We start from the raw sequence: 27,250 nt of genomic DNA on the forward strand, positions 1-27,250 counted from the left end.
TTGGGCTTATAAACCTGAAATGAGGTCAAACTACCTCCGCTACTGAAAGCAACGGCTTAACGCTGTAATTAGGGGTAAATCCTCACATAAGGTATTTTACAGAAACTCAGCCTAAGTACACTGCTAGTATTCAAACCCACTTGCACAATGGAGAACCTGAGCATCTTTATCACAACACAAGTGATGCTGCAGTTCTGCTACAAATTACCACCGAATTTTGGTTTTTTTTTTTTTGCAAATAAATTGCAATTTTGCAATTTATTTTCAGACACCCTTAGTCCAGGCAAGTAAAATACAATAGTATGCCTGAAGCTAACCGCACAATTTATAAACTTAGTCTAGGAGTTCAGTCACCACTTCCCAAGACCTTGCTTTCAGTGCAGGAAAAGATACAGTGCAATTCTTTTTCAAATACCACATAATCTGAGCATTTTAGAAACGGCACAGAGTTTCGTTATTGCATCTCTACTGTATCCAATAGATGAGAGTTTCTGCATCTCTCTAAATGCAGAGTTCTGAAAATAAAAAAAATCCTTGAAACACGTTACAGAGGAAATAAGACTGGGGAAAAAAAAAAGAGCTCTAGCAAACTGTTTAAATACTATGTCTGTTTTGCACAAGTAAGAGAGTCTTTAAACAACCACTCTCTTCCCTCGCCCCCAATTATCATTTAGGAATGAAAGCGCTCCCTTCTTTCTACCTAAGGGACACACTCATTTTAGGTCTATTTCGCATAAGAAAATGAAAGGACTGAAAAAAATTCAGTAAGAAAACATCAAAGCTGAATTAAGGAGCATGCTGTATTCTAATGAATTTAAAGTAACTTCAAACATGGACTTTCACCACCTCTGTACGTGGTTTTTACAAGCTCATGAGACACATTTATGCCCAAAATTGTCCTTCTACAAATTAAGGACGGTACTTATTTTGCTTAGAAGACCTGAAAGTAATCAGTAAGGAGGTTAATATATGCAGCCTTCACCTGCCTACAAGACTGTTAAATTCTGTTAATAACCAGTGTGGTTGTTCCAGAAAAGGTCTACATAACAAGACAAAAATAAAAGAGAAGATAAAATGACGTAAATAAGAAAGGTTTATCAGAAAACAGAACATCCATAAAAAGAGTAAACACTCTGAAATCATGCAGATTGTCTGGTATTGTTCCCAACGGCTTAATTTTAAGAATTTAATCCAGGACATACCTCCTTTCTCAAAAAGGGGTTGATTAGGTTAATGCAAGGACAGCTACACAGCTGTTAAGAGCATATCCTTTGAAAGCATGTTCTAAAATGAAACTGATTTCACAGAGGCCAACTATTTTACCAATAATGTCTAACATTCTCCATCAAACTAAGCAGTTTATCACAGGATTACAAGAAGATTACTGAAATGCATCATCTAAAAAACCCTCCAAAACAGATTTTGACACAGTGACAGCCTGTAGGGAAGAAAAATGTACAAAACCTGGTATAAATCTTAGAGCCTTTTTACTCATGCCTGAGTCTTTGTATCATCGTATTTTCATATTTTCACTAATATAGCAGCGTCTATACATTGTAATCATAGGATTTTAGTTTCAATTAATTTTTTCTATCTCATATTATCAGTACTTACAGGCTCAGTAAGAACTTATGAGCTGAATATAGCAAAATCCTACTTAATTAGGAACAGACGCCTGAAAGAACCTCCAAGGGTAATTGAATCCAGCTCCTTGCTCCTACTGGCAACCATGACACAATTATTTTCAGAAGGTCGTATTAAAATCACTTGGTTTCTTGGTCCGCTAATCTCTTTGGAAAGCTATACCAGGACCACCGTCTTCCAATAGTCAGAGGACCTGCAGTTTTCATCCTGTAGTTACTAACGACAAATATATACTTATTTGTCCTTGGATTAACACACGATTGCTGTCACAAATAATGTAAGTACTTCTGAGATCAAAATGTCACTACCAGCAATGTAAGTGAAAGAGAAAAAAATACATGATAGAAATAAAAAGCATATCAGTGCTGAAATAACAGGCTGTTTTAGAGGTACAACAGTAGTCTTCAAGTACTCAAGGAAAACATATTTTCAGTATCTGTCAACCAATTCCAAACAGTTTCAGAGTACAACAGTAACAAAAGCAGTAAACAAGCAGTACAGGGTAAAGGCAAGTGGTTGTACTATCAGAAACGCTGTTGCTGAAAATAAAGAACACAACTTTCAGATCTTTAATTTAAAATAATTAAAGGTTAATAAGCTCCCCCTTTTTTTTTTTTTTTAGGATGGGAGAATCTGATGAAAAATCTAGAGCACATCATCTAAGAGAGTTAAGGTTTTGCAACACTGTCAAGGAGTCACACAGCTCAGAATAACCATAGTTACAAGAACCTTTATACTGCATACCCAGAGACAGTTAGCTAGAGTATTTGGTTGGAAACCTCTCCTTTTGGGGTGTTTAGTTAATCAACATTTGTTGACTAAAGTAACTATTTGACCAAATAGGTTCCTACATAAATTATCAAATACCGCAAAATATACACATAATGGAAGTGGCTGCAAACACAGACACCTTCCCCTCATTTAAATCCATGCTTTTTAAAACACCAAAAATGCTGTCACATACTTCAGTTTCACATAGTTCAGCTTCTCCTGTTTAAAACTTCCTGTATTAAACACTGGTGTGGATTTCCACTTACGTTTAACAGTGGAAACTACAAAGACGATAATTAAGTTTTCCAATTTAATACTGCCTCAGTCTTCTTACATCATATATTTAAAGATATTAATAGAGGCCCTAAAAATAAGCATCATACAGAACAGCCAGGAGAGATACCTAATACTTAACAAAATGCAGTCAAGGGGACGAGCACCACAGTTATTTTTAGCAAGAATAAAATTCGCTTTTACATAGGAGTTAAAAGACTAATTAATTTTGCGGGAAAATGAAAAGGTTGAAAACAAAGTACATCAAACATACTACAACTAGCTGGCATCTGGTGGTATACCTCACCTCCCTGGCACCTGGCAATCAAGTAGGAAAACACTATTTTTGGCATCACTAATTTCAAAATTTTGCTACATTTAAATTGTGAAATGTGTCACTTCGAGGCCACCCAGCAAGAGCATCAAAGAGGAGAAGTTACAGTTACAATTAAAAATAAATTTATATATAAACATAAATGTATCTATAATCAAACATTAAATAAATATAAATAATGTACCAATGTACCACAGGGTCAAAACCGGTAGCTTATCATCCAAATCTAATATGAAGGAAACTGTCACTTCTAAACATTTTTAGGGCTCTGATGTTATTTAAAATTAAAACAAAGAACCAAGAATTAAATGGATACAGTTCAGAATATTAAAAACTACACTATTTGGGGGGAAATGTGTTTCTTCTAATGCGACTCAAGTTTGGTTACACCATTATTTCACATGATTATTACTTCAGTCTTCAATGCTACAAGTACATAATAACCTGAATGTAAATAAGCTCTGAAAGATTACAAAAGATGAGAGATGACAGCACTTAGTTAAACCAATTTAACCTTCAAGACAATTGGTGTAGTTTATTCCCTAGACTTGAGCACAGAATAAAAACTTCAGCTGTGGAATATTCTACCTAAATTTAGATTATTATCTAGTATAAATGAGCATTCTGTAGCAAAATTCTGAAACATTTTGAAGACAAAGTGAGCTTCAACAATACTTAGTTATGAATTTAACTACCTTGCACCTAAGCTTATGTAAATGACTAAGACAACAGAACAATAAATCACAGCAGGAACAGACCTTGGGAACTTTTCCACAGAGTGATAACAATACAGAAATAAAAAACAATTTGCTTCCTTCACACCACTGTGTAAGCACTACATTTCTTTCAATTTCTTAAAATGATTTTTTTGAGATTGTTTTTGGTAAGTAATTTTTTTCCCCGAACATTCTACATCTGATCAACACAAAGCAAGCTTCAGTGTATAGCTTTTATTACCGTCACTATTAAACTCAGGATAAGGAATCTTTAATTGTCATAACATTCCTGAAGTAACCTACTTATAGGGTAACTGACAAAAAGGAAAAAAAGGACAACATATACATGAGGGGGGGAAAAAAAAAATCAAGCAGCAGTATTAAACAATATATCATAGATAATGTACAATCCCATCAAATATTTAATGATTTCCAACAACCAACACCTCAGAGAGTGTTCACAGGGGTGAAACAAGATGTTTAAAATAATCTTTTTAATTATTTTACCATTTCACAAATGGAAAGTGTAACCCTGTAAAATAATCCATTGAAATGTTTAACAAGGAGGAAATGCGAGATGACACACAGAGTTAATGCTCATTCAGAACTATCTGCATAGAAACAAACATTCCAAGTCCCAAGGATAGATTATCTGGTACCAAGATGAGGCTGGCAGTATCAATAGTCCTTAGTTAATTATTTCTGAAGAGTAATAATTAATGTCTAGGGGAGGTGGAGTGGTTTGCTCCAGAACTTCCTATGTGAGATACGGAACGTCTCACCACTTAAAACATGAAGGTATGCTTCCCCTGGCAGAGGTGCTCTGTGGTGAAAAGTGAGAAATTCTCCTTACAAGCTAAAAATGGCATGGCTCTAAAGTGTCAGTCCCAAAATGTTTTATTTTTAAATGTTCCCAAGTATTTTACTTAAGAGAAACAAAATAGGTTGTAAGTATAATGCTCATTTTTCAGATTTTTATCCATTGTTAAAGGAATAAAAGCAAGGCAACCGAGGGCTGGGGCAACAGCAGCAAAGCAAAGCTGCTCAAACTGCCCTAAGCAGGGCGAAGAACTGATGCTTTCTGATCCAGACCCGAGAGACCCCGGGCAGGTTCGGGTACCCCTGGCTCCGCAACCCACCGAGCGAGGGCCAGCACGGACTGACTGCCAGACAGCTACTCAGCTTCTCAGGCAGGTTCTGCAGCTGGTGTTGAACGCTGTCCTGCCAAAGCTCTGCTGATACTGGTACCTGTACTGCCCGGTAAGGTCAAACTGCATCTAGCTGAGCTGCAGTCCCCGCAGGAAACGCAGTGCTCACACACGAGTGCCTCTCCCAGCCGCGGCTCTCCGCTGCAAACCAGGAAATAATAGCAGTTCTGCAGCAGGGCTTGAAGGGATTCATGAATTTGGGGGCTCTTTCATATCTCATTAGCCTTCTATTACTATAAAATATATCAGATATATCTAGCACAGACAGCAACTAAACTGCACTTACTGTACAGCACCAGGTTGCTCGCAGACTCTCTTACTCTGGTAAACAACATAACACAAAATCCTGTTCAGGCACGTTAAACCATGCTCCAACACATTAAATGCCCCACAAAGAGTGCCAGAGTTTTCCTACATTGCACATCACAAAAGTTACTCTTCCTTGTAAGATACCTGTAAGTAAAAGGCTGTAACATCACAATATACACGGTAGGAGTTCCTAGGTTATTTTTAGCCCAGACCAGCTGACTGTTGTAGTTCAGTGTGATTTAAGAGTAGTAAGAGAAAGTGAATCTGATAGTAAAGTAAGGAAAAAGATGGAGATCACATGGAATTTCATTATAAATTGATTTCTAATTATAATATTAAATGACTACACTTAGCATTTAAAGAAGCAAAAAATTGTTTCAGAATACATTTCTAAAATTTTTTTTTGTGTACGCTAAAATGACTGCTAGCAGCAAAGCAAAATAATAGAAGTCGAAGATCCTGCCATTTACTAATTGCACTTTTGATGCAATTACTATCATACAAGGCTTTAATGAGATTAAATTCACAAATTACTTTTCACTTATTGCTAATAATAAAATATGAGTGACTGAAAAAAAATAACATTCTTCCTGAAGAGTCAACAAGAACTAGAAGGAAATACTTCATTTCCAGTAAAATCTGAATAGTGAAAAAGTAGTGAAATATAAACCTGAAATTTTTCAAATATGTGCAAAACAACATCCTGTGAAAATTTTCGTTTTTTGGAATACATTCCTTCTCAAAGTTTGACATTCGAAGTGTTCTAAAAATACAGAAGACCTGCAGCAAAGTGTAAACCCAGCTGCCCGTGCACTGCAGGAACCGCTGCCTGCTACCCTGGGAGGATGCCCAGGCGGGTTCCCTGCGCTCCTCTTCATGGCGCTCGCCCTCTGCCAAGGCTCCTCCTGTTCTCTCTTCCCTGCTTCCTGTTTCTCATTTCCTCCTCCTACGCCTTCACACGAATAACTATCATGATGACATAAATTCAGGGCAGGTAAACTCTTGCCAGGCACAAATCCCTTCCAGGGTGGGAGAGAAGAGAATTAGCCCACACAAGTTTCACCCCAAAACTTGGAACTATCTGGGCTCTAGAGGCAGGGTCGGGCAAGCCAAGGCATTTCAGGCTAAGCTCTTCTGCCCCACTGCTCCGCGCTCCAGCACAGCCCTGCAAGGAAGCAGGCTGGTGTGCAAGCGTTTGCCATCTCCAAGATAAGTTAGGTACTCTCCCTCCAGCTTGAGAGCTGCTAAACTAGAAAGAATCTCACTCAAATTGAGAACAAAGAAGGAGCTGAAGATGAAAAAGGTGTTCCAGGATGAAAGAAGCAGTAAGTGCAAATACTTCTATAACTGAGAGGGTTTATAGCTATTTATATGCCGTATTTTTAATACATCTCTGCTTCATTTCATCAGCTTCAAATAAGGAAACATCCCAAAGATGGTGATAGCATGCTGAATTTTTTGTTATCTGCAGGAATTAGTTACTAAAAATAGTTTTTCCAGGCTTTTTAAGATGCAGCTGTACCAAGTTTCCACCAGAATAAAATAATCACTAAGACACCAATTTACTGCACCATCTATTCCACAAAGGTTGTGACAGTATTCCACCACCATCCCATTTTCTTCTGGAGACACCCTCATCACACATTTTAATCTTCTTATCTTTAATAATGGAACACCATCTGCAACAAGCTTTTAAAATGTTTCTTCTCTATTAACAGAATCCAGAGATGATAACAAGATTCTGTTAGTATGACTGGATAAAATTTTGCTGTGTTAACCATGACCCAAAACCAGTGCCATGGTCTAGAAGGAGGATTCTAAATTTCAGGAATAATAGTACAAACCACACTCTACCCTTAATACATGTCCACCTCTTCAGCCCTTACAGATAACCTTTCAGCTCAAATGGTGATTTAACAAAGCCAGCGTAGTAGACACTACCGGTATCCATAATAATTTGCAAAAAATCTCAAACCCGCATGGATTTCCAAAGTTAAATCCTGTAATGGACTAAAACAGAGGAAGCAGTGCACTGACCCTCCAACCTAAATACATAAAAATCTTTTAACTATGAAATCAGAATTTAAATTCACACCTGTCAAGCAAGTGATAAAACGACAATACTGGAGCAGTGACAAGCTTGGGTCTGGCATGGGCAGGGTTGTCGCAGTTTACAGAAACTCATCACAGAACTGAACTAGTGCCAGCTAAATGAATGATCTTAGGAACAGATTAGACAGGAGCAAGCAGCCATTGAGAAAGGTATCCATTATACGTTAGTTCTCATTTAAAAAACCCTTCAGTCATGTAGTGTCCTACAGAAGGCAAAAGAGGTTTAGAAGAGAATACACTTCCCCATCAGAAAACTAAATGGAAGAGTAAGATAACATAACTCATTATTCAGGTATAACAAGTTATTAAAATAATTCCTCATTGAAAGACCAAATTAGCTGACACTGCTTCTAGACAATGACCTCCTCTATAATATTCTGCTTGAAAAACCACAACTTCCCACCAGCCAAACCACTCCACACCTTATTCTGCAGAATAAAGAGCAAGGGCAAACACAGCAGAAGCTCTGATCAAGCAACACTGTACGGACTAGTGTATGACTGCTCTGAATTGCACTGTTCTGTCCTCATACTGACTCATCCCTTTAGCAGTCAAACTCCTTAGGACAAGGATTCTTGTAAAGCATAAATATATCTTTGTACAACAATGATGAAAACAAAAAAAGAAGTCCTGTCTCTTACATATTTACCTGATGTCCTTGATTCTGGCACATCTGTATTGCCTCCACCTGTACAGCTCAGGTTATATTAGTCTAACACGCAAATGACATCCAATGCAATTACATTTTTAATATTTCGGAGAGCCTTAAAATCAATGACAGAAATGCAGAGTGTTACTGTCTAAAGACAACATTTAGAAAAAAAAGAGGTATTTTGAGTTCAGAGTACCATAAGCATGTTATGATTTGCAAGTCCATGTGTGAAAAGAAAGCCTAAGGGTAAGCATACACAGGTAATAAGCAAAACTAGAACATCCGGATCTCTGATAAATTTCTGCCTTTTAAACATATCAGTAATCATAGAATGGTTTGGCTTGGAAGGGACCTTAAAGATCATCTAGTTCCAATCCCCCTGACTGCATGCAGATTTTTTTAACCCTAAAATAAAACGCCATCTTCACAAATGGCTCTTTTCATAAAGCTAATCTGGAGACACAGGTGCAATTTCAAAAAACACACCAGTTTAACGCATTCTTCTAGAGAAAGCTTAGAGTTTCCCATCAACACAAAACCCATTCTGGACACAGCTGTTCTGAAGCTGAGAAAACTTTGACATTTTAATTTGTTCAATAGAATCTTTGTGGTAACTGGTCTCACAAGATAGCTTAACAAATAAGATATACAGAGAGGTTTCCATATCCCAACTCGACTTGAAAGCCATTCGCATTTTAAAAGCGGCACTGACTCATTTTAGAACTATTATGCAGATACTAGACATGTTAAATAATAACCAGTGTTCTACCTCTTCTCAAACCAAAGTCCAAAATATGCATTAGCAAAAAGATTTTCTTCTATTTTCAGCCTGAAATTTTTTAAGAATTCACTACCAGGAGTGCTGAAAGAAACTGATGTTTTATCCTGTGTTAACAAGTAATACAGAACTTGTGGCACTTGTGCAGAGAGAGTGTGAGACGGTAAGGAAGGGAAAAGGCTGGGAGCACTTGCATCAGGGCTACACGATAGGCAACTTGAGAATTAGGACATGCTGTTATAAAACACAGTAGGACATCAATTTCTAGGAGCAGACATCTGGCCTTGAAAAGCATCCTCATGGCAACATGGATTATGTCATTAAAACAAATTAATAAAATATCAAAGTTGAGGGCTAAGCAAATGTTAAAGGGTTGATTCATAGTCTTAATGCTTTCCTTTTGAATGCAAAAATTAAGACAGCGTTCCTGCAAAAATAAGAAGGCAACATACCTAGCGAAGTCAAGACTAAATCTGGATTTATAAGCAGCTAAAACCTGCAAGGTTTAACCCTTGGAAAGCCACATATGCATTTAGGCTACTGCCCACCTGCTTGCACACAGGCAGATTTCAAACTAACAGAAAACCTGGACAAACCACAGAATTCACTTCTGCAACAGTCACAGAAACAAAACAGTTGGAGAGAAGCCACATGAACCCAACTCCAACTAGGTCTGCTCTGATTTCTGAAAAGAGCTCATTCACAAGGTCTACACTTTGTTGTTTAACACAGCTGTTTCCAAAGTCACTCCCCATTGAGTACTGTTTTTCCCATCCTATTTCACAAAAGACTTAAACATATTTCCAACAGATGTGTTTTGTACTCCAGTAATTTAGTGATATTTCCTGATGACTGGTTAACACAAAAGCTGTAGCTGGTTGATCCAAAGATTGCATCTGTTACCCTGCCTCTCACCATCAGGTCAGAATGAATTTCTAAATGCAGAGAGAGATACCACAGAATAAATTACTCTCTTTTTAAGCCTCAACCTAGGGATAATTAATTTGCCCATGCAACAAGAGCTAGAATTAAGTGTTCTATTTTGAAAAAGTATGCTGTAACGGGGCGGGGGGAGGAACAGACACGACAAAAAAAACCCCACCAAACAAACATTTTCTTATCAGTATTACAGATAGCACAGCACCTCTCGACCATTTTCTCAAGCAAGATCATTCTCTTTCCCATCACCCATTCAATTTCTGTCATCCTCTTAGTTTAATTAACTGTGTACAGCAAAGCAACTTGCATGGGAGAATTCATTCACCCCAAAACTCAGCAGTAACTACTGATGGAACTTGGTTCAAGGCACAAGTTCCTCCCACCACAACACACAGCGCCTGAGCTTTCCTTGCACTCAACAGCACAACAGGAAAGTTACGTATTAAGTGATGAGGACTTATCTGCCAAGAACAAGTTTTAACTATATCATATTCTGCTCCACTGATAACTATATACTAAAATAAGAGGGGGGAAAGGAAAACAAAGAACCACCTCGATATCATTAAGCCTGGCAGAACTCTGCTGAGAAACAACGAATGCTGGAGGCTTTTCCTAACAGGATCAGCACTGTGTAGCGTGGCAGAATCATCCAAATGACTTCCCACAATGTATTTATGTATTATACGTGCACTGGGGATGAAGCACTTCTGAGTTACCTAGGAAGTAAAGGTTGCATCTTCTCACTACTGTTTCTTAATTACTGTTAGGAGAGATGTGTGTATAAGAAGAAATTTTTTTGCACGGTCTGGAAGTTAGCCACACTCTCCTGATGAGGTATATATTATATCCAATGAGTATTTCAGATGGCATTTATACCTCTATCCTTACATATAGCCATAACTAGCATAACTTAAATTGTATCAACTATTTGTATAACAGACTACTTTTATGTAAAATTTTAAGAGCTATTACCATGCTATTAAACTAAAATTTCAATACCGAGCAAATGATTTCCACTTCAAAAAAATACATATGGAAAGTGATAGGATAATACGTGCACAGATCAGCACACCTAGTGTCTCTCCAGGTTACTAAGCTTTCTGTATCAAGGGCATCTCACTTCACTAAATACTAATGCAGAATTCTGCATAATATGAGGCTTCGGTTATTCCGAGGATCTCTGCGCTACAAATAAAAACAAGTATTAAAGCCTATGCTATTAACCACAGATTAAGGTCAGATCGCAACAGTTGTTCCATATAGAACAACACAGTAGATAGATATTCATTGACCGTTGATACTGATCTCTTCACACATAGCGGCTTGCAACATGGAGACTTTAAAGTATTAAGAACATTTACTAGCTCGACATGAATACCATCTTACACTCTCACAAAGAATACCCCACATTGCAGAACTGATATGAATCGTGTTTTGGAAGTTCTGGAAATACATCAGTTAGACTACCTGCTGGCCAGCCTAGTTTCCATTCTTTACACTTCACATTCAATGGTTCTAAAATTAACCCTACTGATTTTATCACCATTTTCCTTTTCATTTTGCCATGTTGAATGACAAATGATCCCTATGTCTGACCCTGCCCTTTTAATTACAACACAAGCTTAAAGATGATACTGCACACATTCCCCCTCCCCTTCAAAGCAAGGCTCAATAAAACTTAAGCAGGGGTAAGAATTCAAAGGTCAATATTTGCATAAGTTGAATAAAAGCCAAGAAAGAGCAAGATTTATTAAAAATTTAATTCTACAGTAAGTTGTACAATTAGTACTCTTTCTAATGTATTGATCTAAATTAAAAAAATAAGCTCCATGGATAATGTTTATGACTTCATTAAAATTTACTAAGCATATTTATCAATGCTTTTTGTAGATCAGACCTCCCTAACACATTAATGAAATACGATGAAGTCTTTTATTCCCATCGTCAATCTTCAGCTACACATCGACTTAAATAATCAATACTCCAAAATGATGATGTGTTCATAAATTCATGGCCTTGCACCAATGAATTTGTTCACTCAGTATCTACACACATGAAGTCTCAGTCACTGTCAGTCACATTAACCTAACCACCCACATTTTGTTGTTCTGTTATCAGGATTCAAAAACACTTAAGATGACAGTAGCAATAAAAAGCCTTGGGATTTTATATGCCCATTACGGTGACTAGGTTGTTTATAAATTGGAGCTCTAGTTGCAGCGTATGATTATAAATATGCACACCACCACCACCACCCCAGAGAGAAGTTTAAGACACAGGCAGGAAACAAAAGATCTGAAGTCAAAGACCACCCGCGGAGATCAGGAAAGGCATGCAATGGTGACGAAGATTTGTCCTCCCTCTTCCCAATATAAAAATGGTTCTATTATCAAATATTTTACAGTGTTCTTATTATATTTTCTATTCTATTAATAAAAAAAGAAGCCTGTACTAGGACAAGGCGTATTGAGCAAAAAGTCAAAGTCAAGCATATCTGCTCTGTTGCATCTGTCCCAGATACTAAAGCAGTTCCAGGCTTCCAGGGATATCCTGTTTGATGGACTTTCAGAAGTATTCCTGAAACTAATGGACCTCATTGTCTTCAGGACACTTGTTGTCAAGCATCCAAACCCACAGAAGCTATGTAACACATTTGCTGCCATGAAATGATGATGCAGCATACTATGAATAAAATACAAGCCTTAAATATTTGTAATATAATGTATTTGTACTCTAAAATGAAAATGACACCTGGCCTTGTACCAGGTTAATAAGATAGAACATAACTCTGCTTTTGCAAAGTGTTCAAAGCAACCCAAGCTCTAGGTTAATTAAATGAACAGAACTTTATACAAACATGACAGCTAAACTGTTCCTCATCATACAACATCAGGAAGCTGACACAAGACTTCAGTTTTGCCGAAATCTTAGAGATAAGCCTTGCTGGCTTCTACACAGGTCAGCAAGGACAGGCACCAGTTTTACAGCCTAGAAGATTTATCAGGCACACCTGGATATGTCTAAGGCAGAACAAAACACTTAGAAGTACCACTCAGTGAAACAACTGGCAGTAGCATACAGAACACCAGAGCGTAAAATCATTTAATGCAATAGCATGCTGTGCAGTTGGCATAATGACTGTATGATCTAATAGGAAACAATACCACCTCTGAGAAAAAAACATATAAAACACATCCACCACTTGCACTTCAAAACCCTCTTCAGCTTTTCATTGCTCCTTTTTTGAGGTAAATCAGGGATATTACTGCACAGACAATTCAGAAACTAGCACTGAAGAACCTATGCTATTTGTACCAACATATAGGTCAGATTTAGATGAGCAAATAGCAACATAGACATAAATTACTGTGAAAAAACAACACCTTTTTGCCCACTGATACATTAGGATAAGAATGGAATGTTAGTAGGTTTTCATATTTAACAAAATGCACTTTTCATTCCCCAGGGTCTTCAGACAGTTGCAATAGTTGTGTGTGTTTGTCATGGACATACAATGCCATGGAGACACCACAAGAAGTGGTGTTAGTTTTACCAACCTGAACAACTAGATTTATTGAGCCTCTACTGCATTTTGAAGGCTCATACCTGAGTATCTCCCAGTAACATTAAAAGGAATTCTGAGCAATATCTAGGCATCAAAATATTTGAAACAGAACATAAATTCTGTTTTTCTCCCTTCTTTCCGTAATCTTGCAACATTCGTCTCAACAGGCCTATACCCATACAGAAGAACTGAAACATATCCATGCACAGGACTGTACCTGCTGGACTCTACTGTGTTCGCATCTGCTTGTATTAACAGAGAAGTTCCATTTTATAAAAATATATCCAAGAGATGTAATTTGTAAAAGCTGATGACAAGAAAGGAAGATATAAACCTGACATACTTGGAATGCTCTCAAATTTAATTCATTTAAAGTAAAAGTTAGCAAACAAGGTAAGAGCAATCCAAAATCTGACTAATTTTAGGGCACATCAGAAATTCAATCAACTAACCTGCCATGATGGAAAAACCTGATGAAAAAAATACCTCTTTATAGTCAATTCTGTTGCATTAGTCTATTTATATATTTATTGTAACATCATTATTTTGTAACAATTCCTCTGAGTCAAATAAATCCAGGGAATTGTTAGGTTGAAATCCATTTATTTTATAAAATTCTGGAATAGGAGAAAATCAAGATGCCCAGAACCTGTCATCAACTTGCAGGATGTCACCATCTTCAGACACACGGAAAGTTCTCTGTGGCTCAAAGCTTGGGTGCAAAAGATGGAAAACTAGTTCAAGTAACAGGTACTAGAGAACAGGCACTAGGTAACACTTCTTTGCCCAGAGAACCAGAAGCTGCCATGGAAATGCATGCAGTGTGACCCAGCAGCAGAAAGAATGGCACTGCAGAGACATACTTTAGCAAGCAAAAGCAGTTACGAGGGGGATGGTTTTGCACTTTCCAGTGGATTCTGGCTGATGTCCTGGTGAGTAAAAAACAAAATAAAAACCTAACACAGTCTAGAAGTTGAAAGAAGATAAACTATTCTTCCAACTCATCCTCGTACATGAATAATGTTGTGTTTACTAAGGAACTAAAATAACACATTTAGCACACATTCCAGAGAAGTTAAAAATGCTATTAATTTAAAACGAAAATGAACAATGAAACATCCGTGCTTTGGAAAGACAGTTACATTGGGAATAAAGTTCAACACTCAAAATGAGAACTTCTATCTTCAGCCTGTACCTTGTAGTATGTACTTTTCCCATATCTAGTAATACGGAAAAACAGTATCTGATCCACTTTTTTGAGTCACTAATCTTTTTTGAACGTGTAGTAAGTAGACACACTCACGTAAATTATTAGTGGTTTTGAAACCCAAGCATACAGAACCCCAATTTTGAAACATCTGATTCTTGTAGCTTTCGAATTTGAAAATGGTGAATTAAATTGGTACCAATATTCATTACGCTATCATATTAAGGATCATTTCAAGGGGGAAAAATTATCTAATTTTGAGAAACACGATCTTCATGAAGTTTTGCTCCAGAATAAAAATTGCAACTTCCAAATGCAGTTACGAGCTTCATTTATCCATATGCAAATGCTTGCAACATATACAATATTAGTAGCTTTATACAATTCTTTTGATAGGGGGTAAAGGGGGGAAAAAAAAAAAAAAAGCGGGGCAATAGCTGCAACTCCAGTTAAAAATCACAGTTTTGTTTTCTGAATATGGGCTATTTTCTTAGCAAAAAGAAGAAAGAAAACAACTTGATAATTATGATGCCAGCTAAGTAAAGCCTTGAATGTGCCATACGAGCTTGTGGTGATCATTGTCCATTCATACACACTTCTGACTATATACATGTGTTTCTAAATCTTGACTGGCCACCATATAAAGACAAGTATTAATTAGAATTTTGCAGCTTCATTCTAAAAATTAGGGCGTAACTCAGAGTAAAGGACAATGAAATCCAGAGAAAGATACATACGCATGTGTTCGGTTGCCTGACTTACAAGGTTAACTGTTATGAATCCCACTTGTGGAAGCAGTATTGACAAATAGCTGCAATTGAAAAATTAACAGCTGATAGCCAACTCCCAAGCACTCCCAGCCTCCACAAGTCTTCAGCAAGCACTGCTGAAATCAATTAGAATTATAATGTTCAGCAGCTACAAGAATTTAAAAACACTTAAAGGGTAGTTCCTGTTATTAATTATACACAAGAGAGTGCTTTACTCCTAGACTTTTATACTTTCTACTGCAGATGTAAAAACTGAGGAACTGAGCCTAAAATATTTATTAAATAACTTACTCTTTTTACCTTTCATCCTAAGGAGAAACAACCCACAAAAACAAACATAAAAAATAATTATCAATGCATTCCAACAGGGAAATCTGTTTTCTTCATCTTTCTGCAACTTTCTCTCCAACATTAAATTCCGCTCATGGCATAAGTCACATCCTCAAAAATTTTGCATAAAATTAACACCATATGTGGCTGCATATCAGCCGCTGATGTGCAGTATTACACCAAAGCAGAGGGGAAAATAAAGAATATGCCAAACTTTATCTTGCCCAGGACTCAAACTGGCTTATCTGTCAATTCAGAATGAGCTATCACTCCCACATGTTTAATTAGAAGCTGAAGAGCTTCACAGAATTAAAACCAGGGCACTGGAACAGTCAGTTGCTTTTAACGGGAACACAGTGCTGGGATATCCAACTGATTCAAGTAAACAAAACAAAACTTAACATGTTAGAAGTGTGGGAAGGGTGAATACAGTTTTGCCCTTGAAATGTAATAAAAGAAAACCACTTTTGCTCCAAGATAAGATTCAGTTATGTTCCAGTTTTGAAAAGCACTGTACCACCAAGGAAATATTCTAGAAAAACAGAAGTACAATGGCATATTTCTCTATTTTACTGTCATGTTCTATGTTGAGGGACTTATATATTTGGTGAACTCTGTATTGTGCACCTATTTGATATATAGGAGTTTTTTGTGTTGCACATGACTGTAGTAACAGATATATGTATCTTCACTGCCCTACAGAAAGGACAACAAGGCATCTTTGTCAGAAGAGGGATGTTCAGAGGCAACAGATCCCCTTCCCCACACAGAAGACAACAGCTAAAAACATAACCTGTATGTTGACATTATCTAGTAGTGCTCCAAGTAGAACAGATTTGTGGAGGAAAACAGTGCTAAGAACTAGACAGAATCACAGAATCATTAAGGTTGGAAAAGACCTTTAAGATCATCAAGTCCAGCCACCAACCCAACACCACCATGCTCATTAAACCATGTCCTGAAGTGCCATGTCTACACTTTTTTTTTTTTTTAACACTTCCAGTGATGGTGACTCTACCACCTCCCTGGACAGCCTGTTCCAATGTCTGACCACTCTTTCAGTAAAGAAATTTTTCCTAATATCTAGTCTAAGCCTCCCCTGAAGGGGACACCCATACAGTGCACATTTCAGGGGTTTTATGGTGGATGAGCTGCAGTGTGATCCATGAACCGAACACCCTTTAGCACCTGGAAGAAACTAAATGTGCTGCTGTAACGCAGCTGTTTGGTATCATGCAAAGGGAATCCGCTTTGCATGCTGCAAGACCACCCAGCAAAGCCAACCAAAGTGTTGTGAAAGCAGGGATGACTGGGACACGTGTTTCCAAAGGGCTCTCCTGACCTGAGCCAACACTAATGTATTTGCACTCATCAAGAGTCAGGAGTTTCATCTCCACCTGTCAATGCTGTTCTCAGTAAAAACTTGGAACATGGGTAATTTTTCAAAGATCTCTCCAAGTTCAACTGCAGGAATAGGAACAGAATCTCTACTTACACTGGTATGAGGCTATTAAGGGGACCGTATTTCCTCACAACATGGGACATATGTTGCAAAGGGAAGGAAAGGGACAGCCGAAGGAAGGGAAGAATAAATAAATAAAAGCTGACAAGACAAATGCACAACAAGCGTCTTATCTGCATGCGTACAATCTGTATGTCAGATTATCTGCAGATCATGAAAATTACTGTCCTTTGAGAAGGAGACCACAGATACACAGGCCACAGATTAGGCTGAGGGCAAAAGGCTAATGGAAAGGACAAAGCTGGCTAGAGGAATCATTCAAATTTTTCTGTGTGCGGACACAATTTATCCTCCCAGGCAGTTTTTTTGTTTTTGTTCTTTTTTGGGGCGGGGGGGGCAGGGGGGAGGGCAGGGGGTATGTATCTGGTTTTTGCTCTGGGGTTTCCATTTTTTAAGAGATACCTCCAAGTTACACACATGAAAATATATTAACGAGACAACTGCTTTAAGTATACCTACAGTAAATTTCCATCTCAGAAGATCTCATGCTGACTGTTAAGTTACATAGAAAGCATCAGTCACAGACTCCTAGTGACTTCCATGGAATTAATTTCTCAATCTCAGGCTTACAGAACTGTTAGTTGATGTAAACTGCAGCACATGACGAGTAAGTAATATAAAGAGCACAAAGAAAAACACACACATCGTTCAAACTGTGGTCTGTAATATCTGATCTTACCACAAAAATTATTATGATACAAGAGAAGCAGTTTTGGCATAGAGAGGGAAACTTACTTTATATCTTATTCACCCTTTGGCAATAACAGTTCCAAGTAAGGAAAACAGAAAATATTTTTATGAGAAGCTAACACAGCAATATAATACATATTTCTTTTTTTTTTTTTTCTGATTACAAAGGAAAATGAAGGTAGTAAAATGAACAAGAAACTGTTGGTAGAGGAAACACAACTATCAGGACGGAAAACCAAGAACTAAGCCTTGATCCATACACAAGAAGGAATTAATTGTGCTGCTTCCTCCATAAACATGTTATAACAGACCTGAAGATTAATAAAAACTGTACATGTCAACCAGGTCACAGGTGTTCAGAGGATGCATTGGTTCAAACCTTCAGATCACAGATATAGCATTAAAAATGAGTTTCTCAACCACCTCTCTACAGATACCTTTAATGCAACAATTTTAATGAAAATACATGATTTTAAAAGGAGGCAGCATCAGTGGATTCTTTGGCCTTTTCATCGTAGCAGAGAGGTCAAGAACTAGCGGATAGAAGATAAACAACACAGAGGAAATGAAGTGCTGGTTTTATGTGGCAATGTTAATGATATTTGCAAGGACAGTAAAAAAGTATAAAAGCCAACCATTTCCATTTTTAGTGAAGGTGTTACTATAGATGACTAACTAGTCCAGAACCAGCAATGTTAGGAAGTGTACCTAGCATGACCCAAGCTATTCCAAAAACCTTACCACATTGATTTAAGAGAAAATTCAACATTCAGAAAAAGTAGTCTGAAAATAAATTGAGGGAAGATAGGAAAGAAAAGTGGAAAGAGCAACAGTTGCACAGATTAGCTAAACACAACAAATCTTCTTCAATTGATTTCTCTATTTTTTATTCACATAAATTAGAAAACAAATGTGAAGCTAACTTCCTTAACTAGTTGTTATCCTTAAGACAAATGTATTTCAAATCTGAACTACAGCAGAATATTGCACTTCAGTAGACCCTGCAGAAACCATGTGAAAGAGGGAAAACTTGCAGTTAACTACTACAAATTTTGACCATTTGGGAGAGAATTAACAACAGGCCCTTAATAAGGAACATGAGTCAATCACATTTATGTTACTGTAACTAAAAGTATTTTCACCTCAAGGAACTTGATGATCCTTCAGTGCTGAACTTAGAACAACCTCTAAACATACATAAATACATGTTCTTCAACGTATGTTTTTCACATCTCAGCGAGTCACTATTTGTTGTGCTCTGTTCACTAGAAAAAACTAGAAACAAATATAGGTTACACTCAGAGTGTAACAGTTCATACCAAAAAAAAGGATGAAGCCAAAATTTAAATTAAATGCTTGCTTAAATTCAAGTCTGCTTTCTTAAAAGAGGAACTTTCATACTGTGACGGATTGAAAAACCTTTCAAATTATTCCACTTTTCACATTCCTCTTGCCGTACTTCCAGGTGCACATCAGAGAAAAGCTTTCAGCATCACAGACAGCATGCTGTCCTGCTTGACAATGCAAGAAAACAAAACAAAGGCATAACTCCCTTAAATGATGTTACTATCATGTTTTTGCTATCACAAAGACAATCAACAGAAAACAGCAAAAACAAAACAGCAGAATAAGAACTTGTTTCAAAAGCCCAATATTTTAGAATAGTTCATGTTTGTACAAATCAACAATGAAACACAAATAGCAGACAGCAAAACACTTCCTAATAACAGGAGGCAGTAAAAATATATTCCTCAGGAGGAAGTTAATCAAGCTGAACTCCTTCAAGTTCATTTTCAAATTCACACATTACCAAAGGCAGGCCCAGACGTTTTTCACTGCTACTTCTCGATCCCGAACCCGCCCTCTGAAAAAACTTGTTTCCAATAGTGCAAGAGAATTCTGCAGCCTCTCCGTGAAATAACACACCACAACCCATAGGTGTAAAGGTAAGTAGCCATCTCGAATATCTATTTGCTAGCATATACTGTAGCTACCCACATTAGAACACATGCATTAAGACAAATTACTTAAGATGTGGAGTGTCTCTTCCTAAGCATTTGCGCGGTAGTAACGCAGTTGCACCCTGAACCTCTGCTGCAGTAAGGGCATTGAAAGCCATTGCAAAATTGAAATTACTGTCTTTTGAAAATTCATTGGTAGCTCATAAAAATGGGAAAAAAAAATTTTAAAAGAACTTTGCAAAGCTTTTTAATCACAATAAACAAAAATATCTCTTCAATTCCAAAGAACTCATTGAAATGTTTTTACATAATGAAGTTGAACACTACAGCAGAAATGTAGGCACTGAAATCAGAAAACAGAAATGATTACATACAATCAAAAACATGTTCCAAGGCTCAAAGCAAGCCTGATGAAAAAAGGTATTAATGGTCCAAAAAAAGATCATTACTGTATAGAATTAAGTTTTAATTTAAATAAGATTTTAATTTAAACATAAAATAAAAATCCTTTCTTTTGAAGGCATCTCTTAAAGACCAGAAGTGCATTTGGTGTGACACTTCTTTATAGGAAGTTTTAAAAATATATAAAAACATACTGTGTTAGCTGCAATGTTTAACACTGCATAAACACTAAGGACTTTTGTTTAATAAAAGAATTACTAACACAGACATTCATAGAATAATTGCAGTTTCTTAGAGTAGAAGCATCATTTGAGTTTGATGCATTACTATTATGGACCTTTCCTCTTCCCTTTGGTAAACAATGGCCAGAGGAATTTAAAACAACTTTGGAAATAATAAAACCACTCAACTCTGAAACCTGCCTGACATCAAGTTTCTGTCTAGCAGAAGATTTTGAAAACAGAGCTAAGAAAGTTTCTTATAATGGAAACTCTGACGGACCAAGAACTGTAGCTATACTAAGAGCTGTCACTGTAATATTCTTTCCTTTCCTTCATGTCATATGAAATTTCCATTTTATTCTTCATTTGTCATTCTTTTCTGTAAAGGTAGTCACTTAATTAAAGAAACTAGGGGGTTTTTTTGCAACCTACCTTCCAGTTTCACACTTTTTTTTACTTCTTCATGTTCTCACTAATTTTGATCACTAATTTCTCTTTCCAGCTTTAAGTGGTAACTTTTTAGATGGAAGGTTCAGAAAGCTGAACTGAAAAAAAATCTGATTCAGCTGCTTAACTTTATCATGGAAGTTTTATTTTTCAAGAGTATTTGATTGCAATCATATTTAATGAATGACAGCAAAACTCCCCACTGCTTAAAGTTATTAGTGTACCACAGTAACTTGCTACAAACTACCTAAAATTTGAATATTTCTTAGACATTTTGACTATATAAGAATACAGACAAGAACACTGAATACAGCAGTCCCCATCGAAGAGAAACTGCAGAATCTTGCTCCGATACAGACACAAGTCAGGTTTGAACCTATTCAGATTCCTGAAAAGTGTCATTTCCGAAGCATTTAAAAATAAATCAAGCTGCTGTACTGCTTTTACTCCTGGTTGTGTTCATGCATGGCATTCGGAGGGAAGAGGAGACTGAATTCAGATTTTTAGCTAGCTTTGTAACGATTAGTCCTCATCATACAAAACTATCCCTAGCTAACTACAATTAGACGGTAGAAGGAATTCTTCACACTGAATCCAAAATACTGGCCATACCAAATTTGATTTGTGGCTCAGAACAGTGGATCACAGCCAGTTTGAGTCACTAACTGCCTGGCTGGAAGATGGGAGAAAGTCAACACTGTACAAACTGCAAAGCTTAAGATCGGTAACTTTTAAAAAATTTAAACACAGCCCAAATTATTTTCTGTATACCAACAGAAATCTCTAGTGAACATCTGAATAATTCTTTAACTAGGAACCACTGAGCTATCGTGAATGGGATTCAAGAAATGCCATTCCACTACCAACTGAGGAATACAGATTGATCTATAGCACCGCTCTGGATATGATGAGCAGCAAAAAACTGGAGGGTATCTACAGAATTTAGTATTAACATCTTGGGACATAGAAGAATTTGTATACAGGATTCATAGTAAAACCCTGGTTGCATGCTTACCTTCATAAGGCATGCAGTGTTTTCACCATATTTGTGTCTCTGCAAGCTTCTACTTGCAGAAAGAAAAATATTTATTGCAATATCTTTAAAAGGCATCATTCTTTTACATTCACTTTCTCAGAGGTTTAATTTCAAGACATATCAACTAACATCAACTTTCACAAAAATACCACAGAATCCATAATTTCACCAACTACTGAGTAAAAGCAACATTCAAGATAGTAAAATATGCTCTAAAGCATTAGCAAGTAACCATTAAAAAATGTAATGAAAGAAACAACCAAAAGGCTAGCTAATGAGTACACAACGTACATTTGCAGGTGAAATGCTAAGGAAGAAGGTGGGGGAAGAGAAAGAAACAACAAAAAGCCTCATCCTAATTAGGTAAACATATGACACTGAAAAAATAGCAATAGTTGGGTGCGGTTATTTTATGATTAAATGCTAAATAATGGTAAGAATTTGGCAAATATACAGACTATGTGAGGATAGAGCGTATCATGCTCTGGCTTTCATCTCTATTGTTACCTTCCATTTTAACAGCTTTCAATTCGTCAAGGTTGTTAGAATTTATTTTGTAGGGGTAGATTTTTTCATAATGGAGTATTACATAAGGCAGAAAAAAATGCTGCCTAGCCTAAAATGTAGTTCAAACCGAAGGTCCTCCTAAAGATACAGTGTATGAAAATTAAAAACAGGGAGTTTGGGTTATGAAAAGAAGCCATATGACTAAAAAGTGAATCCATTTTCCAAAACGCCCACACAGAGAAGAGCTTCTGAAGTGAAAAATGGTCTCTGCAAAAGCTAAATTGTACAGATGATTTTCATGAAAACTTTGAAGCTGCACTACATGCAGATTATGACAGTTACCGTGACGAGATTAAAAAAAACCTTCTTTTTGTGTTACCGTATGAACAATTACTCCATTGTTCAATGTATATGATATAAATACCAATAGTTATTTAATTGAGTAATTGTCTTCCTTTAGAATTTACATAGGCAGAGATGCTTGCTTAGTTCTTCCAGGCTTGTTTCCTTGTTGCTGCAGGCAAGCTTTGGCTGCCTTCAAAGTAAGATGCAACAATGTGCGCCAGGCAGCAAAGCATTTGTGGCTTACCTTGGCACTGAAATCCTTGTTTCCCAAATCCCCTGCATAAAAAAGAAAAAAAATCCCTTAGTATGTTTAGTTATAATTTCTTCTCAATGATCTATAACAACATAAAAATAGCTTCATATTAAATAACTTCAGATTTTGCTACGACAGCAACAGATTTTAAAATATACAACACAGAACAGCCCACCAATCTCAATGCAGAGAACAATAGCTGTCACCAGCTATGTAATTCCAGCTTCTGGCAACAATTTTTTTATTATTATTAATTTACAAGCTATTTTGGATGTACAATTATCATCATCTGTGATTATTGCATAATATTTCAACTCATTTAATGTCCCACATATACTTAACAGAAATGTAAAATATTCCAAGTTCCAGTAAAGGCGTATAAAACAAACCAGACTTAAGTTTTTCGTCCAAATTTTAGGACTGCATACCAACACTGTTACACGCCTCAGCTAGATACCAGTTGTTTGTTGTATGGAAAGGAGACAGGTTAAAGGCTTTGCTTGTTTCGATCCAAATGAGAAGACAGGCCCACTGGTTTCATACTGATTGTTCTTCCAGCTTCCTTGCTTCATTTCCGTAACAAAACACAAATGTGCATGTAATGCTTTACCAGTGAATACAGCGACACGCAAGCGTTGCGCGTGGTATCCAGAGTTCCAACATACATGATACCACTGGCAAATTGCACCGTTGTTGGGTTTACTTGTTTGTCTTTGAACATTTAACATCCTCCTTCCACAAAAATAAATATTTTGCATATCCTCTCTCTAAACATTTCTCTGTATTTTCCCTCTTTGCAGAATGTTTTTCACCTGGAGAGCTGGAGCTGCTCAACTCTCAAAGACAAATGAACCAAAGCCGCGAACTGTAGAAGCCAGACAGTAGGCTGTATGCAATTAACAGCATGAAGTTTAACAATTAAAATTGTAGAAATGTTTTTTAAAGAGTGATATCAACAATTTTCCCACTTTTTAAAAGTTATTTATTTCTTTGGAGCAGGGACAAAACCTTTAGTACACTGTTACTTCAGGCAGAAACTGGAATCACAGAGCTTCAAGCAGTTCCGTAAATTTCTACGCAACAGTCTCTACCTGCTACTGTTATAAGTAGGCCTAAACTGAGAAAAACAGAAGAAATATGAAATTGTTTGTTTACTTGGCTGCATATGTGACTATACTATACTGTCATTCCGCTGCTGTTATCTCTTGTCTTCACAAAAGTAAAAAGCACATACTGGAAGTGTACAAATGCGTCTGCAGGAAACCTGACAGCAGGACTAAGAACATGAGACAGACTTTGGATAATTTTTTGTCCTTTTAAACAGACTTATTTGTAAAGAACATTCCTGTATTATCTACGCTAAAAGCATAGCCGTTCTTCTGTGCTTGAGCTGCATTCATACACTAACCAGCTGCAGTTCACTCCACTCCCTGATCAGTTAAAAGTGTATTTTATATAAAAGGTATTTAAAAAAATATCAACACTTCAGAAATAAAGCAGATAGGTGAAAGTTGTTTACGAAGATAAGGAGGCACTAAACTATTTCAGTAAGTATTACCTGGTCAAATACAATCTAAGAAAACAAATCTATTTGCATAGCTCATTGAAAGGTAGTATTTACTATTCTTTGTACCTTAAAAACATATGTTAATTGCCACATGGCCTGCTGGCAATAGATGAAGCACTTTTTGCAGGGCACAATGCGTGTTCAAGAGCTGCCCATCTTCCAAGGAGGAAGCAAAGTTTTCAAGTTGTCACATGCTTATTTGATGAACATTAAGAGCTTCCTTAGACTCAGCAGCAAGAAAAGCCAAGAGAGAACAGCTACTAGTGCCACCTGTCAGCTACAGGACAGTCTTTCATTTTCACATCCCTCCTGTCATCAGGTGCCTTTTCTCACGACAGTATTCCGTTTTGCTTTTTAATTGTGCTGGTTATCTGCACACAGTCTGACAATAACCCCGCAGTGTTCTTTCACACCTCCCAATTCATTTTGTTTTAGATTAACTTTGAGCCAGTTGCTGATGGTCTCTCACTTCTACAATACCAAACTGTGCAATTTTTTTTTCAAATACAGAAAAATAATTTTTAAAGAAGCCCAAGCACTCAAAAAGTTGATTTGTTTCTCCTTATTTCTTCTGCAGTCTACCCATCTCAGTTTTCCTCCCTTTCCTCTCCTTCCTTACTCCACAAATAAATTTCAATCATTTCTGGAGCAATCGCAGTCTTTTCTTCAGCATGCAAACCGAGGCAAACTCAAGAAGGAAGGCAAAGGTCTGTGCCCAGACGCAGACAGGTGTACGAAAGGAGCAAGACACCTGCCATAGGCACAGAGCCAGCTGGGTGCAGACCCCTCTAGATCTTAGATTTGTCTGAAACAAATCACAGCGCTCACCTTCAGCAGCGAAACCTGCAGGAAGAACCCCAGCAGCCGGGCAAGCCTGAAGCTCAGCCACATCTCGGGCAGAGGAGAGGAAGCCCGAGCTGCCTGTGTTGCACAAGCACGGACCGGACCGAAGGTGCACAGCCGCTCCGCTCGCCTCCCCCGCCCAGCGGGCTCCACAGCCCCACTCGTGCCTCCGGCCCGGGGGGGCCACAGGCGCGGGGCAGCGCTGGAGGCGGTGGGTGCAGCGGCCCGGCCTGCAGAGGGGCGGCCAGCCTGCCCGGGAGAGGGCACGGCAGGAACCCGCAGGTTTATTTTTTGGCCCTAACAGTTTAGCAGTGAGGGTGCTGGTAGGAAGTTTTCCTCCCCTCCTTCTAGCAGGAACCTTTCTCTTAAAAAAACCCTCCCTTTCCTAACCACGGAACGTAGCAGCAGTGTCACTGTGCGTTCCCAGTCTCCCTGCCCTCCCTCTGCAGCAGGAGGAAATAAAGCCGGCACCGATCGCAAAGTTAAAGGCAGGGCTGCAGAAGTTGTGCCACACAGCAACACCCCCCCCGTCCGAACCAGAGACCCCCCCCGTGCCTACCGCAGCAGCCGTCGCGCTGGCTGAGCTCCCCTCCACAGAGGAGGGGGCTTTGCTGGCGAAGTCCGCTAACCCCGGCAGAACCGGGTCGGGGGGGACACGACAAGAGGTGAGGAAATACAAATCTGGGCGATTTGGGCAGCGGTGTCCCCGCCGTGGGTCTGCAGAGCCAGCTGATCTCTGCCGCACCGGCCAGCGCGGCCCCCCGAGCGCCGGCAGGCCCAGGGGCTCCCCCCGCCCCGAGAGCTGGGTGCGCCCCGGGAGCACCGGCGGCCAACAGCCTCCCTGGAGCGGGACGCGACAGAGCCGGGGGCAGCGAGGCGACACGGCTCTGCCCCGCCGGGGCTCAGTGGCCCGACCCTGCGGGAAGAGGCCGGGGCAGCCACCCACGGGAACCGGGGAACTGGCGGGTGGGAGAGGAGGGCAGGGCCGGCCGCTCACCGGAGCCCGGGCGGCGGGGGCTGCCCCGGAGGGGAGATCCCCTCCTGGCGATCCCCCAGCTGAGCGGGCCCGGGCGGAGGCGAGGGGGGAAAGGGAGACTCACCAGATGAAGTCGGTGCAGTGGCTGCAGAAAGTGGGCTGCTTGAAGAAGCGCGCGATGAATTTGTGCTCCTTCACCTCGTGCACGTTCTTCTGCCTCAGGGCCCCCTTGCGAGCGAAGCGCCGCGCCGCGTCCGGGGCCGCGCCGGGCTCGGAGCCCGGGAACACGTCGGCCATAGCGCCCTCCTCCCCACCCCCTCGCGCCGGGAGCCGAGCCGGGCCGCGCCGGGAGTCGCCGCGCCGACGTCCGCCCCGTCCAGCGGCCGCCGAGCCTCTGGCAACGGCGACGCTGGGCGCTGCCTCCCGCTCCCGCGCCTGACGTGGGAGCGGCGCGTAGGGAGCGGGAGGAGGATCCCAGACCCGCGCCGGCTGCTCCGCCCGCGGGGTGAGCGAGCCCCCAGCCGCCGGCGGGGCGGGGCGGGGCGGGGCGGGCCCGGCGCGGGGCCGCCCTCCGCCGGGGGGAGCTTGCACACCGCGGGGGGTGGCAGCACCTGCCGCCTCTCGTCAGCGGGCCCAGCCCCGCACGCGCATCGGCCTCCCTCCCACACACGCTCGCTGCCCGGCTCCCCCTGTAACACACACCGCTCTCCTCACACCCCCCCAGGCGCCCCTCACACCCCCCGGCTGCCCTCGTACCCACCCACCGGTTCCCCGCACACCCACCCAGGCTCCCCTCACACCTACCCGCGATCCTCTTACATAGCCTGGCTCCCCTCACACCCACGCAGGCTCCCCTCACACAAACACCAGTT

General features: G+C 39.4%; 1 protein-coding gene across 2 annotated transcripts in view; it reads right to left on the reverse strand.

Moving 5' to 3' along the window:
• Window positions 1–26,675, reverse strand: part of PRKCA (protein kinase C alpha) — a gene marked incomplete at both ends in the record, with an annotated part of 155,465 nt that extends 128,790 nt beyond the window's left edge. For both annotated transcript variants that reach the window (XM_082008219.1, XM_082008218.1), the window contains 2 exons: window positions 22,984–23,015; window positions 26,503–26,675. In XM_082008219.1, coding sequence (XP_081864345.1) covers window positions 22,984–23,015; window positions 26,503–26,675 — 205 coding nt within the window. The remainder of the gene's footprint in view (window positions 1–22,983; window positions 23,016–26,502) is intronic.
• Window positions 26,676–27,250: the final 575 nt, after the last annotated feature.

Source organism: Phaethon aethereus (assembly GCF_964289735.1).
Source record: "Phaethon aethereus genome assembly, chromosome: 18".
NCBI lineage: Eukaryota > Metazoa > Chordata > Aves > Phaethontiformes > Phaethontidae > Phaethon > Phaethon aethereus.